The sequence below is a fragment of the Nicotiana sylvestris genome, chromosome 8 (genome assembly GCF_000393655.2).
Source record: "Nicotiana sylvestris chromosome 8, ASM39365v2, whole genome shotgun sequence".
Lineage (NCBI taxonomy): Eukaryota > Viridiplantae > Streptophyta > Magnoliopsida > Solanales > Solanaceae > Nicotiana > Nicotiana sylvestris.
The window spans coordinates 207229864-207249201 of record NC_091064.1 but is presented as its reverse complement, the minus strand read 5'-3'; the positions used below and the strand labels follow the sequence as shown (position 1 = coordinate 207249201).

Sequence of the window (19338 nt, the reverse complement as noted above, 5' to 3'; positions counted from 1 at the left end):
GACAACTTCAAAACATTCAATAAAAGTTCTTCAACTTGGGTCTCATGATCTTTATTTTGTGTTAAATCATTAGTTTCTTGAATTTCATCAAGTTCTATTTCTCCATTATAATTTCCTTCTAAAAGAAATTCCCTTTCCAGAAAGGTTGCTCCTCTAGCCACAAACACTTTATGGTCAGAAGGGTGATAGAAATAATATCCCATTGTTTTCTTGGGATACCCAATGAACCAACACTTTACAGATCTTGAGTCAAGTTTATCAGACTGTAGTCTCTTCACATAAGTTGGACAACCCCAAATTTTAATATGTTTAAGGTTAAGCTTACATCCTTTCCATATCTCATATGATGTTGTAGAGACTGACTTAGTGGGAACTTTATTAAGTATGTTGCTGCTTCCAAAGCATATATCCATAAATTTTTTGGAAGATCAGTAAACCCCGTCATAGATCTCACCATATCTAATAAGGTTCGATTTCTCCTTTCAGACACATCATTGTGTTGTTGTGGTCCTGGAGGTGTCCACTGTGAGAGAATCTCATTCTCTTTGAGATATCTGGTAAAATCTTCACCAAGATATTCTCCACCTCTATCAGACCTTAGTACTTTGATACTTTTACCAATCTGCTTCTCAACTTCACTATGGAACCTTTTGAACATTTCAAAAGATTCAGACTTGTGTTTCTAAGATACACAAATCCATATCTTGACATATCATCAGTGAAGGTGATGAAGTAAGAATATCCACATCTAGCTTGAATTTTCATGGGCCCACAAACATTTGTATGAATTAGTCCTAATAATTCAGAAGCTCTTTCTCCACTTCCAGTAAATGGAGATTTGGTCATTTTTCCTTTGAGACAAGATTCACAAGTTGGATATGATTCAAAATCATACTTGTCACGGTACCCTTCCTTGTACAACTTGTTAATTCTTTTCTCTCCAATATGACCAAGACTACAATGCCAAAGGTATGTATGATTTACATGATCATCACTTTTCCTCTTAAGACTTGAAACATGCATAATCGAATTAGCATTCACATTAGGTAAGACAGAAACATCATGTTGGAGAAAGCCATTCACATATAAATTATCATCATAATTAATAGAGCAAATACCATTGCCTATAATAATGCGAAAATCACGTTTGTCTAACATAGAAGCTGAAATTATGTTTGAAACAAATTTAAGAATGTAATAACAACCATCCAACAAAAGTACTTTGCCTGTAGGCATTATTAAAGAAATTGATCCTACAGCTACAGCCGCAACTTTTGTACCATTTCCAACTTGTAGATTAACTTCTCCTTTCTTTAGCCTCCTACTTATCTTGAACCCTTGCAATATATTACAGATGTTATAACCACTGCCAGTATCTAATACCCATAGTGAAGAATTAGTAGTAGCTAAAGAAACCTTGGAAACATTTTTCATCAATGTCTCACCTTGTTTCTTGTCCTTTAGAGTGGCAAGATACTCCTTGCAGTTTCTCTTCCAATGCCCTTTCTTCTTACAGTGAAAACATTCAACATCATATACTGACTGCAAGATCAAATCTTCAGAAAGCTCTTTACTAAGCTTGTACCCCAACTTCTCATGTTCTTTGGTAAGAACAATCATATAATTGAAAAGGGGTCCAACTGGAGAGTTTTCAATGTCCAACTGTGTATCAACCATCTTCTTAAGATATTCAATGATTGTAGGTGGATCCATATTCTGATGTTTCCTCTGGAGTTCAGAACTCATAGAAGCTAGAATGATGTGTTTAATAGCAAGGCATTCTTCCAAGTATTTCTGATAAACCTTGATGCCTTGAACATCATTCTCTAGTGGGATTATCTTTGCAGGTTTATCGATCACATCAATGAACTTTTCATGCATGAGAACAATTCTCAAATTTCTATACCAGTCATCAAAATTTGGTCCTACCAACTTGTTGGTCTCAAGTATTTCACGCAGTGACATAACAGACATACTGAGAAATCTAAATTATAGAAAAGAAAAGGCAATAATATAAGAACATATTTGCATATATCATAAAGACATGGACTTTATCTAAATGATATTTCCACTAATTATTTTAAACTATTTACCCTCATTATAGTTTACGAAATCTTTATTTCTGTTAGTGGAGTAAAGAAATCCTTTAACAATATCTATGAGCCCCTTGGAAGTCAAGTCGTTTCTCACATATATTTTAAAGGTATGTACTTTTACCAATTGTATCCCCATACAATTTTCTTTAATTGCTCTATGTCAAATAGTCCCCTGGTAGTCAGGTCGATCCTATTGGCATAGTTGAGTTCAACCATCATGATAGCAAAGTACTTATTAAATTTTATACTCCCCCGGGTGGTTCAGGCGTCTAGTGTAAAATTGAATAATTTTTCTTTCAATCCATACATCTAATGAAATAAATAATTTTAACATATTCTCGAACTATAAGTCTCCTGGAAGTCAGGCCGCTCCTTATAAACAAGAAATAAGTAAAATTATTTACTTTGATAGATAGCTCTATAATAAAATATCTTATATTTTATTATTTAAGAACTCAAATTTTAGTAAGAGGGAATTGTTATTAAAACAATTTTTAATAAAATGAAGATCAAATCTTTCATAGCATGTGAATTTAGTTCAAGTTGTCTACATGCTTAGTCCTAAATTAATTTACATCACATGTAATAAATAATTCAAAATAATGTAAAACAAGCACGTGACATAAAAACGAAATTCAGCATTCTTCTAACATGTTTAATCTATATATCACAAAAAATTAATTCATGCCAAAATATCATTATTAATTAACATCTCATGAACTAATAATAATAGAATCATATAACCTATTATAGATTCCCGTCGTATCTAATACAAAATTTCAAATTCAAGTTATTAACTATCTTAATAATTATATGAATACATATTTTATCCACAATAAAATAGTATCAATATTCAAACAATTTGACTATTGCACAAGACACATGTATTATGGTTTGTACTCTTCAAATATAATATTAAAATATTTCGTAAATTAATTTTAGAGACAATAAACCACGGCTCTAATACCAATGCAGGATTGCGTATAGGTGTTCGTAACACGCAGTGGAAGACAATAACAATCCTAGGTAGATTTTTTCGTATTTAAAATTTATTTACATGTCAAAGATCGGATCTAAGACGTACCTGGTGAAAAGAGTCTCGTTTCAAAATTTCTTCGATAGTGCGAAGACTCTATGCGTATCCACACCTAGACCGATCCTTTGCTATCAACTCTTTGATCAATGAAACTCGCGAACAAATTGAACGAAAAACTTGTGCTAAATTTTTTCTCAAAAATCTCAATTCAAATTAGATGAACAAAAAACACTTTTCTTTTAATTGTATTTTCACTCTTGGCTTGGTATGACATTCTCACTTTCACAAAGTATTTTTTCTTCTCAAGAATTGATGCGAAAATTTTTCTCCATCACCCTTTATATAGCATCACCATAATTTTTATTGCAAAATATCAGATTCCATTCCAAAGGGATTAACGACGTGACCAACATCCTTAAGGACTTTGACATGAAGATGTTGTCTAATTCTAAATTGGACTTCAAGTAATAATTTATATTAAAATTATCAATCCCATTCTTATGGGGATGAAATAACCGACGTTGACTTTCACGTCAATCCAATTCTTAATTGGATTGATCAAATATATATATATATATATATATATATCAATCAAGAGATATAATTTAATTTTCTATTCCAAAAATAGAAAAGTTCAATTTGTTCACACTATTAATTATATTCTCTGTGCTAGCAAAGAATATAATAATATTTCATTTGGACTAATAACTAAATCTATTTGGCTAATTAAATTCCTTAATTTAATTATCAAATAATAAATTAATTAATCTTTTAGCAAAGATCAGAACACTCGTAAGTGTGTGACCCCATAGGTTCAATACTAAACCAGTATTAAATTGACCACATCAATATACTACAAGGGTGGCATCTAGCAACACTCCTTAACGACCGGATAGTATGAAGTATACAATTTACTCTCAAGAACCAGTAGAAGAATAATGTAGTAATTTCTTCTATACTTATAGCTCTGGATCACCTTAGGATATGGTTCAACTGTCAAATCCTAATAGGCGACCAACTATGTGTTCATGTCAAATATAATCGACCATTGAATGACCTAAGAAACTCATTTCTTCTTTCATTCAATTGCCATGGCCAAGGTCTTAATTTGGTCTTTTATAATTCATGACAGCATGGAGCTTAAACTCATTACCAAGAGTTGACAGATTCCATCTTGATCAATCACTAATTCTCTGAGTATTCAATCATGCTGAATATTCTTTCAACTATCGCCCTAGGGTCATAGGTGTCTAGTATTAAAGCACAACAAATAACTTGTCAATTACTATGATGATCTCAGGTTAAAGGAAAATCTTACATCACATTATTCAAGAGAATATCCTATTGACAGTTTATGGTAATTCTAACCATTAGGAATTATCCAATGAGTCGGTTCAATGATTATATCTCTATATGCATCATCTATATATGTAATTTATTTAATGAGATCAACTAATCTTTATCCCATAAAGACGATCACATAAATATTGATCTAACCGAATTACTAATGTCCAAATTAATAATCCTACGATCAAGAACAAATTTAGATTAAATTATAAGAAACTTTACTCTCATTATCATGATCTCCATCACAATGTCAAGTCTCATAATTTAATCAAGGACCTTATCAAATTAATCAAGCAATTAATAACAATGATAAAAGAATATCAAATGCCATATATATTTTATATCAAATAACGTTCACAAAAATATGTTCAAATCATCAAATATGATATTGGATCTAAGACATATTTACTATATCCCTAACATCTTCAACATCTATAAACATTTTCCCTAATAGCTTCTTGTTTCTATTGATATAGTTCTAAATTTGGTAACCTGGGAGTAGGGATGGCGAATAGCCTCTTACTTTTCTTGACGACAAGTCCAAATCCATCTGAAAGGTCAACATTTTCGCCCTCTGGGAGTTTCCAATCAAAGGAATGCAACAATGAAGCCAATACAAACATAAGCATTTTATCTGCTAAAGGAAGGCCAGCACAAATTCTCCTCCCTAATCCAAATGGAAGGTACTTGAAATTATTGCACAATACACATATATTATGGTTTGTACTCTTCAAATATAATATTAAAATATTTCGTAAATAAATTTAAGACCCAATAAACCACGGCTCTGATACCACTGCAGGATTGCGTATAGGTGTTCGTAACACGCAGCGGAAGATAATAACAATCCTAGGTAGATTTTTTCGTGTTTAAAATTTATTTACATGTCAAAGATCGGATCTAAGACGTACCTGGTGAGAGAGTCTCGTTTTAAAATTTCTTCGATAGTGCGAAGACTCTATGCGTATCCAGACCGAGATCGATCCTATGCTATCAACTCTTCGATCAATGAAACCCGCGAACAAATTGAACGAAAAACTTGTGCTGAAATTTTTCTCAAAAATCTCAATTCAAATTAGAAGAACAAGAAACACTTTTCTTGTAATTGTATTTTCTCTCTTGGCTTGGTATGACACTCTCACTTCCACAAAGTATTTTTTCTTCTCAAGAATTGATGCGGAAAATTTTCTCCATCACCATTTATATAGCATCACCATAATTGTTATTGCAAAATATCAGATTCCCTTCCAAAGGGATTAACGACGTGACCAACGTCCTTAAGGACTTTGACGTGAAGATGTTGTCTAATTCTAAATTGGACTTCAAGTAATAATCTATATCTATATTATTATAAAAGCATAAATACAATGTCAGTTTATAAAAATAACCTTATAACATTAAGCATAATAACTCATAATAAAAGGACATAACCGAAATTCTAGATATTAGCCTTATAACCCTATTAGTTTTAGGATATAATTCTACACATTAGGAATCCTATTAGTATAATTACTGTCATGGGCGGCTTTTCAGCCGTGCCCCATGACCCCTTGGGCGCGCCCCCTGGCGTCCTAGCAAGCCTTCCAATGCCTAGCGCCACGGACGGCCCCGTGGTCTTGGCCGTGCCAAGTGATAAGCGCGCATGTCCTCTGTCGCCCCACCGATATCCCTCGCCAGCGCCCAACCGCAGGAAGATGCCAACAGCGCCGCGCGCGCAGACAACGCCACGCACGCAAACCTTGATGCCAAAGACTATGTTGCTGACAACTGACCTATTTATGCTTTATAGCAAACTAAGTCTTTTTCATTGTAAATATAGAGTAGTTTTATTCCATGTACTTCCATTATGTTTCTCTAGCTTAATCAAGTGTAGTCTTGTAGCTTTGGATTTTTTTTAAGCATTATTAGAGGGGATCAAGCAATCAAACTTTCTAGCAAACAAACAATTCTCTGTACTGGTGTATATCCCCCTCGACACCGCGTTGCCTTTCTATAATAGCTTTCATTAATGCAATCAAGCTTTCTTTAATTCTCAATTCTCATTCTTGTTCTCTCAATTGCTCTTGACATTGGTTCTCCCGTACGGCACTGACAATCTAGTCTAGCGTACGGAGGGGACCTCAGCTGGCGGACAGCAACTGCCCTGACATCAGTTGCTTAGCCTTACATCGCCCTTCCAAGAAATCTCAGGAAGGCGCCGCGTAACAGTTGGTATCAGAGCCTAGGCTCGACATCGGACGAGGGAACGCATTACCATTACCACCATTTCTGACCATGGTGAATCATAGGGACCGCATTGCGGCCCTTGAACAGACGGTTGACGGATTACTGCCCATCATTGATACGGTGCCTGAACTAAGAACCAGCCTAGGGCAAAGGTTGGAAGACCTGGACCGCAGGGTGCTCCAGGCCGAAGTTGACATTGAAAACATCAGTCGTGACTCCGAGGGAGACCGACAAACGGCAGCCACAGAGGCAGCCGAAATTTTTGGCAAATTCGAGGGACTCCAATAGGAGCGTGCCGAGGATTTAGCTTACAGGGCACAAGAGGCAGACAGGGTGACTGCCATGCAACAAACTATTGATGACTTGACAGACAAGCTCAATGTCGTCAATGCTGCTTTACAGGGCCTATTGCGAGGCGGTGGAAACCAGATCGGGGGCGCTGCAAACCCCACTTCCACGACACAAAAACTAAAAATTCCTGAGCTAAAGCCATACAGTGGAGCTAGGAATGCCAAGGAAATGGAGAACTTCATCTTTGATGTCGAACAATATTTCGATGCTGTTGGGGGCCTAGAAGAAGCTAAGAAGGTCGCAACTGCTGCCATGTATCTTCAGGGTGATGCTAAACTCTGGTGGCGGGTGAAATACGAAGCCATCAAGGCCGGTGAAGATGCTCTCGAAACATGGGCAGAACTGAAGGCAGTCATACGCCTACAGTTCTTCCCCGAAAATGTTGAATACAATTCAAGGAGAAAGCTACGGGAGCTCCGCCAGACCAAATCCGTGCCGGACTACGTGCGGGAATTCTCCGCGCTCATGCTAAACATACGCGACATGGGGGACAAAGACAAGCTCTTCACTTTCCTAGAAGGGCTGAAACCTTATGCCCGTATGGAGCTACAAAGACAACGGGTAGATACCCTGCCCAAGGCGATCCAAGCAGCTGAATGTCTTGGGGACTATCAAATTGAAGCTCGGAAGGATAGACCTCAGCCGCCTGACCGAGCGGGATTCAAAGGGGACCAGTCTAGCAATGGTGGCTCTAGCAGAAGTGGGGGAGATCGGGGCTCAACCAAACCTAAGGCTCCCTCCACAGGCAGCAACATTGTTGCGTCTAACAACAATGATCGGGGGAGGAAGCCTCCTTCAGGATGCCATCATTGTGGCGGACCACATTGGAACAATGAGTGCCCACATGCACAAATGAATGCTCATCAGACTTTTGATAATGGGACTGATGACGACTCAGACGACACGGATCAGACTGAACTAGTAGGTGCCTTCAATGCAATTGTTGGCTCCATTTCTGAGGCATTAGCAGAGACTAGTGCTGGTATCCGTAAGAAGAAGGACCCATGTCCAGTCACCAAGAAAGGGAAAAAGAAGGCGGGTGATAAGACTCCTCTTAAGCACGAGAGGACCTTAATGTTCGTTGAGATGAAGGTGAATGGCAAGCCCATTCGGGCCATGGTAGACACAGGTGCTACCCTCAACTACTTAGCCTCGACTCAGGTGGAGCGCCTTGGTCTAGTTGTAGGGAAAGATAGAGGTCATGTCAAGGCTATCAACTCACCTCCCCAGCCAGTGGGTGGAATAGCCAAAGAAGTACCGGTGAAGCTTGGCCCTTACGAAGGAAAATTCAACATGCGCGTGGTGATCATAGATGACTTTGAGTTGATAGTTGGATTGGAATTCCTGAGGCAAACCAACACCATGCCTGTACCGTATGCTGACATGTTACTGATGATGGGAGCAAACGGGACCAAGCCCTGCATTATCCCGTGCATGCCCATGAAGATGGCCGTTGAAAACATCTCGGCCTTGCAGTTGAAGAAGGGGGTCAAAAGAAATGAACCCACGTTCCTGGCTACCCTCTATATCGAAGATGTAGAACGCTCCTCGGGTCCCATTCCTGAACCCGTGAAGGAGCTACTACTAGAGTTTGAAAATGTCATGCCACAAGACATGCCAAAGTGACTACCGCCTAGGCGCATTGTGGACCATAAGATTGAGCTGGTGCCGGGCGCGAAGCCACCCGCCCGGGCGCCTTACAGAATGTCACAACCCGAACTCACCGAGCTTTAGAGACAATTGACGGAAATGCTAGACACAGAGGTTATCGTTCCCTCCAAATCCCCATACGGGTCCTCTGTGCTATTCCAAAAGAAATATGATGGTAGTCTACGACTCTGTGTGGACTATCGGGCTCTAAGCAAAATTACTGTGAAGAACAAGTACCCTATTCCGCTAATGGCAGACTTGTTCGATAGACTGGGTGGTGCGATGGTGTTCACCAAAATAGACCGAAAGATAGGTTATTGGCAAGTTCGGATTGCAGAGGGTGATGAGAACAAGACGACCTGTGTGACAAGATATGGGTCGTACGATTTCCTGGTTATGCCATTCGGCTTGACTAACGCCCTAGCTACGTTTTGCAATTTGATGAACCAAGTCTTCCGAGAGTACATTGATGAATTCGTGGTGGTCTACTTAGATGACATTGTGGTATATAGCCAAACATTGGAGGAACACCTGATGCACTTGCGGAAGGTCCTAGCTCGATTGCGGGAGCATGAACTATATGCGAAGCTATCTAAGTGCTTCTTTGCTCAAAAGCAAATTGACTTCCTCGGACATGTCATCGAGGAAGAGCGGATCAAGATGGACCAGCATAAGATTCAGGCAATCACAGATTGGCTGCCGCCTAAGGATATCCACGCCTTGAGGGCGTTCCTTGGTCTATGCAATTTCTATCGGCGATTTGTGAAAAACTACTCCCTCATTGCAGTACCATTGACAGAACTCCTCAAGAAGGTCACACCTTGGTAATGGGGACCCAAGCGAGCGGAAGCCTTCAACGCATTGGAAGTGGCTATGACTAGTATCCCCGTCTTGGCCCTTCCTGATCTGGCCAAGCCATTCGAAGTACAAACAGATGCATCTGACTATGCCCTCGGTGGAGTCCTGCTACAAGAAGGGCATCTTGTAGCGTATGAGAGTCGGAAGCTGAAAGATGCAGAGCGGCGCTATGCCACCCATGAGAAAGAATTATTGGTTGTCGTCCACTGCTTGCGCCTCTGGAGGCACTATCTGCTGGGGACCCCGTTCGTGGTCAAGACAAACAACACAGTTGTTAGCCATTTCATGACCCAGCCGAAGTTGAATGGTCGACAGGCCAGGTGGCAGGAACTCCTAGCTGAATTCCACTTCAACCTGGAGTACCGAAGTGGGAAGACCAATCATGTTGCTGATGTGCTCAGTCGGAGAGCTGATCTAGCATCGGTGTGCCTACTCGCCACCCTAAGGGGGAGCGAAGTAGCCACCTCCATCAAGGACCAGATACAGGATTTATTCATCAAAGATCCTGCTGCACAGTATTTGGTTGATTTGGTAGGACAGGGCAAGACTCGCCAGTTCTACATGGAAGATGGTTTTCTGAAAGTGAAAGGGAACCGACTTTATGTTCTTAAAGGAGGAGATCTACGAAGGACTCTTCTGGCTGAATGTCATGATACTTTATGGGCCGGCCATCCAGGTGAAGAACGCATCATGGCGTTACTTTGCCGTGCATATTATTGGCCTCAAATGGCCGATGACGTTGCTCAGTATGTGAAGACTTATCTAGTATGCTAGAAGGACAAGTCAGACTGCTTAACACAGGCGGGACTCTAGGAACCACTAGCTGTCCCAAAGAGACCTTGGGAAAGTGTTTCCCTGGATTTCATCACCGGATTGCCCAAGGTCGGAGATCTAACAACTATCTTGGTTGTGGTAGATCGGTTTTCCAAATATGCTACCTTTATTGCTGCCCCACAATATATATCAGCAGAAGATACAGCTCGACTCTTCTTCTCTCATGTCGTCAAATATTGGGGCCTACCCAAAGATATTGTTAGTGATCGTGACTCACGCTTCACTAGCAACTTTTGGACCCAACTCTTTAAGTGTCTTGGGTCGAAGCTGAATCACAGCTCAAGTTTTCATCCGCAATCTGATGGCCAGACGGAGCGGTTCAATGGTATGTTGGAGGAATATTTGCGTCATTTTGTAACCGGATCGCAGAAGAATTGGGTGAAGCTTCTGGATGCTGCTCAACTGTGTTTCAATTCACAAAAGAGCTCTAGTACAAACAAAAGCGCTTTTGAAATTGTTACCGGACAGCAACCGCTACTCCCACACACAGTCAATGCACCAAATATGTCTAAATCTCCTCGAGCTGCTAGCTTCTCTAAAGAGTGGAAGCAAAATTTGGAGATAGTGCGGAGCTATCTTGTCAAGGCTCAAAAGCGGATGAAGAGGCATGCTGATCAGAATCGTCGCTTTGTTGAATACCAAGTAGGAGACAAAGTGATGGTCAAAATTCCAAAGCGTTACTTATTTGCGGGGGTCCATGACCCTCGCCTATTACAAAAATACATTGGACCCTTGTCCATTAAAAGGCGCATTGGGAAAGTTGCATACCGGGTGGATACCCCAGCTTGGTGGAAAATTCATCCTGTCTTCCATGTCAGCCTCCTGAAACCTTTTCGGGAAGACACGGAGGATCCTTCAAGGAGCCAGCTCACAATACCCAGTTTTCGAGGGCCCAATTCAACCGGAAAAAGGCGTGTTGAAGATATCCTTGATGATAGAGTAATTCATGCCTCAAGGAAAGATCACCAAGAGTTCTTGGTGAAATAGCAGGGCTGTGATGCAGAGGAAAACACTTGGGAGAGGGGAACAAACCTCAAAGCCTACAAGAGCCTAATTGAATATTATCTTACAAGTAAGGCGCCGAGGACGTCGCCAACTCAGGTGGGGGAGAATGTCATGGGCGGCTTTTCAGCCGTGCCCCATGACCCCTTGGGCGCGCCCCGTGGCATCCTAGCAAGCCTTCCAATGCCTAGCGCCACGGACGGCCCCGTGGTCTTGGCCGCGCCAAGTGACAAGCGCGCATGTGCCTCTGTCGCCCCACCGATATCCCTCGCCAGCGCCCAACCGCAGGCAGATGCCAACAGCGCCGCGCGCGCAGACAATGCCGCGCGCGCAGATCCTGATGCCAAAGACTATGCTGCCGACAACGGCCATGTTTTCTGCCTTATAGCAAACTAAGTCTTTTTCATTGTAAATATAGAGTAGTTTTATTCCATGTAATTTCATTATGTTTCTCTAGCTTAATCAAGTCTAGTCTTGTAGCTTTGGATTATTTTTTTTAAGCATTATTAAGGGGGACCAAACAATCAAAACTTTCTAGCAAGCAAACAATTCTCTGTACTGGTGTCTCTCCCCCTCGACACCGCATTTCCTTTCTGTAATAGCTTTCATTAATGCAATCAAGCTTTCTTTCATTCTCAATTCTCATTCCTGTTCTCTCAATTTCTCTTGACATTGGTTTTCCCGTACGGCACTGACAATCTAGTCTAGCGTACGGAGGGGACCTCAGTTGGCGGACAGCAACTGCACTGACATCAGTTGCTTAGCCTTACGTCGCCCTTCCAAGGAATCTCAGGAAGGCGCCGCGTAACATTACTTTCGGGCATAGACATATAATACTACATCTTAGCATGTTTGCCTAATACCTTTAGGAACATGTTATGTTTACTTTTATCATAATTGGAGAAGAATGACTATTAAGAAAGAGAATCGGCTTATCATATTCTTTAAAATTTATTAAAAAAATTATGTAGGAAAAAATTATAATTAATACTTTGAGGTCAACACATAAAATTAGGACCCAAAAAAAAAAGTTGGAGTAAGATTAAGCTTCTTTATTACCGTGTCTTATTCTCCTCTACTTTTGAGGTAAGCGTTCACATCAAACATCGATGACACTGATCACAAAAGAATGTGTAATTGCAGAAAGAAGTACATATAATGGTGAAAGAAGTAGAAAATTGTTCAAATCCATATAGAAAAAAAGAGAGCATATATTTAATTTAAAAGTACAAATATAATATTAATAGATCAAAAAATAGCCCTAAAATATTAAATGGAAGAACTCATAGGGAAAGGACATAACTGCAATAATCTATATTTTGAACTAATTTGAGAATGTATTATATTGTCCAAATCCGTTTAGAAATAGGAGAGTCTATATTATTATAAAAGAAAAAAATACAATATTAATTAACCAAAACAACCCTAAAATATTAAATGGAAGAACTTATAGGGAAAAGACATAACTGTAATAACCTACTTTTTGGACTACAATATTTTCTATATTAATTTTTAATATTTAAAATTTTAAATTAATAAAAAAAATTCTATTAAATACTTATTAAAAATATATAGGAAGGTTTAATAAAATCAATTCCATAAGAATCCTCCGTTGTGGTAATACATTAACACTCCATAATGTTTAATACCAAAAAAAATAAAAGTAGTATTAAATGGACTGCATAAAGAGTTGAAGTTGAGAAAAAACAATATCCCCAAGATAATATATTTTTATATTATATATAAAATATTTTTCTACTCAAATAATATTTTTTTTATTCAATTGTTTGTGTAATACTAAAAATACTCAATTATTAAGCAACAACTAAGAAAATATTTAAGAATATAAATGTGTGAGAAAGAGAAAAAAAATAGTTGGTAAGAGTCAATACCACTAATGATTCTACAAACATAAAGATCTAAAAGTGAAATATCATATCAAGTTTTTACTATTTGAAAATAAAATTTATGATGCATAAAATTATAATTAAGATTTAATATTCAAAACAAGAGATGAACTAATATTAAGATCTGAATCAATATAGAATAAATTATTTTTTATGTTAAAACTAAATAATTAAATCTTTTAATTAATTATTTATCAAGAGAATCTGATTCAGTTATTTTTTAAATTCATCATATGAGTAAAATTTTTATTCAAGTTTTTTTTTTTAAAACTAGAATACATAAATTTATTCCATAAAAAGAGCGCGAGATTAAAAAAATTAGAACACAAAATAAAAAGTTAGTATAGTATTAAGAATCAAAATATTATACAAGTGTCTAAGGAAGCATACAATCAAAGCTAAATCTTAAATAAGAACAAGCTTTCAAGACTATATTATAAAGAGTTGACTCTGGTATAGCGGGATTATTCCTTGTAGATGCCTCCGGCGGAATCACGATAATATTCTATCTCATGCATTACTTGCAAATATCATATCAAGAGGCATGATACTATTAGCAATAACAGTAAGTGGTGTGCCAACAACGATTTTATTGTGAGGCTACCCACTTTAGATTTGATATAACTCTTCAAACAACTTAAATAATCATCACAAATATATCAAAGCAGAGCAATATTGGTAAATTTATAAGAAAAGCAAAATTAATAATATGTGATGAAGCACTTATAGTTAAGTGTCAAACGATCGAAACAATTGCCTGAAGTTCTAGAGATAATATTGGATATTAATGAATCGTTTGGTAAAAAATTAATGGTTTGGGAGGTGATTTCTGTCAAGTACTACCAGTAATTCCAAAATCAACAAAAGTAGAGACTGTAAAAGCTAACTGGCCAAAGTTAAACTTCTGGCCTCAAATGAAAAAGATTGAACTGACAAGAAATATAAAGCAAGAACAAATCCAGTATTCAATGTCTTCTTGCTTCGTGTTGGATACGAAGACGAACATCTAATAAAAGATGATTTGGTTCTTCCTATACGTTTGGTTATCAACCCCAACAATAACAGTAGTTCATTTAATAAGAGAAATATTTCTATCATTAGATTAAAATGCTTAGCTAGCAGAAATGAATATATTGATTAACTAAATAAAAGGTTGATTGCAAGATTTTATAGTAAAAACAAAATATTTTTCAGTTTCTGACTTAGCAGAAATGATACCAATAATTACTACCAAGAAGAATACTTAAATATCAAATGGCCCTCTATCATACATGTTTGTTGTCAAGTTTATTATTTCTTACGTATGTTAGTGTCACTGTATATATAATAGACTAATTTAAAATTGATCTTCCATTGTATATAGATTGATTTTGAAGAAAAATATGTCCTTCATGCTACTGAAAAACTTAAATATGCTGAATAGCTTATGTAATAGCACACAAATGGTATATAGAAGTTTTGACAATAACGTCAATACGCAAAAATTATGATACTGGTCAATGTGCTTCTAAGTATATTCATATCCCTGAATTCAACTTTGGTCTTCCAAAACTAAGGAATATCCTTTTAAATTTGTGTGAAAAATAATTTTTAGTGTGTTTATGTTTTGCAAATATAATAAATAAAGCACAAGGAAAAACATCCTAAATATTGAACTTTATTTACCGCGATATGTTTTATTGCACTTTCTAGAGTGATATCAAGATCGACAATAAGAGTTTTGGTTAAGGCAGAGCAACCAAATCATTACGAGAAAACATACACGCAAAAATATTGTCCACAAAGAAGTGTTTGGTAAGATTCCATCACATTAAATACTTTTAAACTATACTCCCTTCGGTCCACTTTAAGGTTAATATAGTCAATTAAATTGTTAATTAAAGCTAAAAAGTAGATTCCTTAATATGTGTGAAATCAACCAAAAAAGTTACTAAGTGGATCAGAGGAAGTAATAAATAATTATCTAACTAACATGACAAAATTGATCATTTGTGTAAGTTTTGATGATGTCTTTTTATTTAAATTCATGTATTATGCTAATTGTCTTGAGCTGAGGGTCTATCAGAAACAACCTCCCTATCTTTATAAGGTAGGAGTAAGGTTTGCATACACACTACCCTCCCCAGACCCCATTTATGGGAATACACTGGGTTTTTTGTTGTTGTTGTTGTTGTTGTTGTTGTTGTTGTTGTTGTTGTTGTTGTTGTATTATGTAATGTAATTCAATATTTTTCAGCATTTAGATGATTGTTATATTATTATACATAAAATTTCCCGCATTAATTAAATTTTATTATTCCTTCATATAAATAAATGTTTAAATCATCACGTGTCATTGTTAACGTGCAACGCACGTTCATAGATACTAGTTTATATTAAAATTATCAATCCCATTCTTATGGGGATGAAATAACCGACATTGACTTATATATATATATATTCCAAATAGAAAACTTCAATTTGTTCGCAATATTAATTATATCTTCTGTGCTAGCAAAGAATATAATAATATTTCATTTGGACTAATAACTAAATCTATTTGGCTAATTAAATTCCTTAATTTAATTATCAAATAATAAATTACTTAATCTTTTAGCAAAGATCAGAACACTCGTAAGTGTGCAACCCCATAGGTTCAATACTAAACCGGTAGTAAATTGACCACATCAATATACTAATCGAGAATGGCGTCTAGCAACACACCTTAACGACCGGATAGCATGAAGTATACAATTTACTCTCAAGAACCAGTAGAAGAATAATGTAGTAATTCCTTCTGTCCTTATAGCTCTGGATCACCCTAGAATATGGTTCAACTGTCAAATCCTAATAGGCGACCAACTATGTGTTCATGTCAAATATAATCGACCATTGAATGACCTAAGAAACTCATTTCTTCTTTCATTCAATTGCTCTGGCCAAGGTCTTAATTTGGTCGTTTATAATTCATGACAACATGGAGCTTAAACTCATTACCAAGAGTTGACAGATTCCATCTTGATCAATCACTAATTCTACAAGTATTCAATCGTGCCCAATATCCTTTCAACTATCGCCCTAGGGCCATAGGTGTCTAGTATTAAAGCACAACAAATAACTTGTCAGTTACTATGATGATCTCAGGTCAAAGGAAAATCTTACATCACATTATTCAAGAGAATATCCTATTAATAGTTTATGGTAATTCCAACCATTAGGAATTATCCAATGAGTCGGTTCAATGATTATATCTCTATATGCATCATCTATCTATGTAATTTAGTTAATGAGATCAACTAATCTTTATCCCATAAAGACGATTACATAAATATTGATCTAACCGGATTATTAATGTCCAAATTAATAATCCTACGATCAAGAACAAATTTAGATTAAATTATAAGAAACTTTACTCTCATTATCATGATCTCCATCACAATGTCAAGCCTCAAAATTTAATCAAAGACCTTATCAAATTAATCAAGCAATTAATAACAATGATAAAAGAATATCAAATGTCATATATATTTTATATCAAATAACGTTCACAAAAATATGTTCAAATCATCAAATATGATATTGGATCTAGGGCATATCAACTATATCCCTAACATCTTCAACATCTATAAACATTTTTCCTAATAGCTTCTTGTTTCTATTGATATAGTTCTAAATTTGGTAACCTGGGAGTAGGGATGGCGAATAGCCTCTTACTTTTCTTGACGACAAGTCCAAATCCATCTGAAAGGTCAACATTTTCGCCCTCTGGGAGTTTCCAATCAAAGGAATGCAGCAATGAAGCCAATATAAACATAAGCATTTTCTCAGCTAAAGGAAGGCCAGCACAAACTCTCCGCCCTGATCCAAATGGAAGGTACTTCATATTATTGCCAGCATAGTCTAAATTTGTAGAGTGACTCAAGAACCTAACAGGCTGGAATTTCAATGGATTTTCCCATATTTGAGGATCCCGATGAATTGCATAAACATTCAAGAGTACTTTAGTTCCCTCAGGTATTGTGTATCCGCCAACTATTGCAGATTGGCTTGGGCGCTTAGGGAAAAGCAGCGGTAATGCAGGGTGTAGACGAAGTGTCTCCTTTACAACTGCATCAAGATAGTGTAGTTTTGGTAAATGGGATTCTTCAACAGTGTTATTCATACCTATGACATCTTTCAGTTCCTTTTGCACCTTTGTCATTACCACCGGGTTATTCAGAAGCTCCGCCATTACCCATTCGACCATCGTGATTGTAGTGTCAGTCCCACCAATCACAATGTCCTACAGTGCAAAAACATATATGAAGTCATGGCAAGAGAATTTTGCCGTAGCCAAAATTTGAAATGCCTGCTTCTATCCGTAGGGGGGATGTGACATTCATGTTTAGGTGTGTATATATATGAGCATCTTTTTAAGACTATTCTAACTAATTATGCGATTCATGCATCTTGATCAAGAACTCAAAATATTCTCATATTTCTTCAAACTAGTTATCCCATTGATTCTGCATTCAATAAAAATGATTTTTAATAACGGTGGTGTTCGAGCAAACTTGCACGCACCTCGACTAATTCCATATTGTACCGGCTCTGCCTACCATGGCTTAGGGAGATAGGAAAAAATAACCTACTAATATTTTTTGTCTGTGATGGGACTTGAACCCTTGTTTCCAAGGTTTGCACCCACTTCATTAACCAACGATCGCTTGGCCACACCCTTGGGTGCTTCGGTAGACAGTATAAACTTTGAATAAGACTGTTAAATCTTTAGACTGATTTCTCGTAAACTAAAATGATAGATTCTTAGGATAACAAATTGTAAGGAGACAAGCAATGATATAAAAAATAGATAGAGACCCTATAACTTACCAGCAAGATGGCCTTTATTTGCACCAAGTCCACCGATTTACCAATATTTTTCTGCTCCATTAGCTCTAATAGGATCTGCATAAAATCCTTCTTGTCATTCCCCTGGATTTCATCCTTTCTTTTGTCCGAAAGCATCTTCATGCATTCGTTTATGGCAGGGTCCAATATATTTTCAACAGACTTCAAAAGAGCCTCCATCTCTTTCTGTATTCCTTGTAAATCAAACCTGGCAAGCATAGGGAAGAAGTCTGATATGTTTGGCTTTGCCAACATTTGAGTAAATTTTATCACCAATTCCCTGAACTCAGCTCCATCTTTTGCATGCTTCTCCTTCTCCTCTACAAAATTACTGCCAAAGATCATACTCATGACTACATTCATTTCAGTTACAAAAGCTAATTCACCAATGTCAATGGGGTAGCCAATCTTGGTATGCACTTTTCTAATTGTCTTTCTGACCTCCTGTTTCCGAAGACTATAACAAGCCTCAAGGTTCCTGTTGCTTAGCATCTCACTCACAAACAGTTTGCGTATATCACGCCAGTAGGAGCCATAGGGAGAAAATGCAATATCTAATCCACCATATGTGGCCAGCAATCCTGCAATTGAAGAGTCACGGTTGGCATAAACGGAGTCTTGATCACGAACTACTTCTTTGGCTAAGGATGGTGAATTCAGCACAATACATAGTTTGCTTCCTAGCCAAAACTTGTATATTGGACCATACTGTTGAGACAACTCTGTAAGCTGGTGGTGCAAATTGGGGCGGAGGAATGGTAAGAATCCCAAAATTGGAAGGCCACGAGGCCCTGGCGGCAACCTAGGTTCTGTCTTCTGTGGTATATTTGATGTCCTTTTGTACCATATAATTGTCAGGAACACAATTGAAAGGGTAATACCTGCAAGACCAAGCTCGTTTAGAGGTGCTAAAGCCATGTTTAGTATGGGGAGATAGTGCTGTATTCTGGGCCGGGCCCGGGCCTTCGTGGGCCAAACGGGCCGGGCTTCGTGGGCCTGGGCTCTGGCGATCCCGGACTTCGTGGGCTCAATGGGTGGAATCGGCCCGTGACGGGCCTAAGCCCACATGGTCTTGTGCTTAACGGGCTGGGCTCGCGGGCTTCGCGGGCCTAGCGGTTTTTTTTTTTTTAAGGCAATTTCTTGTAGTATCATGGCTATATTAAAA

At 37.6% G+C, this 19338-nt stretch overlaps 1 protein-coding gene across 1 annotated transcript; it reads right to left on the bottom strand.

Annotated features, from left to right (window-relative positions):
- Positions 1-16941: 16941 nt before the first annotated feature.
- LOC104220777 (ferruginol synthase-like) lies at positions 16942-19091 on the bottom strand. The gene is made up of 2 exons (XM_009771711.2): positions 18156-19091; positions 16942-17568 (listed from the first exon to the last, which is right to left on the bottom strand). The coding sequence occupies exons 1-2, from the start codon at positions 19089-19091 to the stop codon at positions 16942-16944; spliced, it is 1563 nt and encodes a 520-aa protein (XP_009770013.1).
- Between the last annotated feature and the right edge of the window lie 247 nt (positions 19092-19338).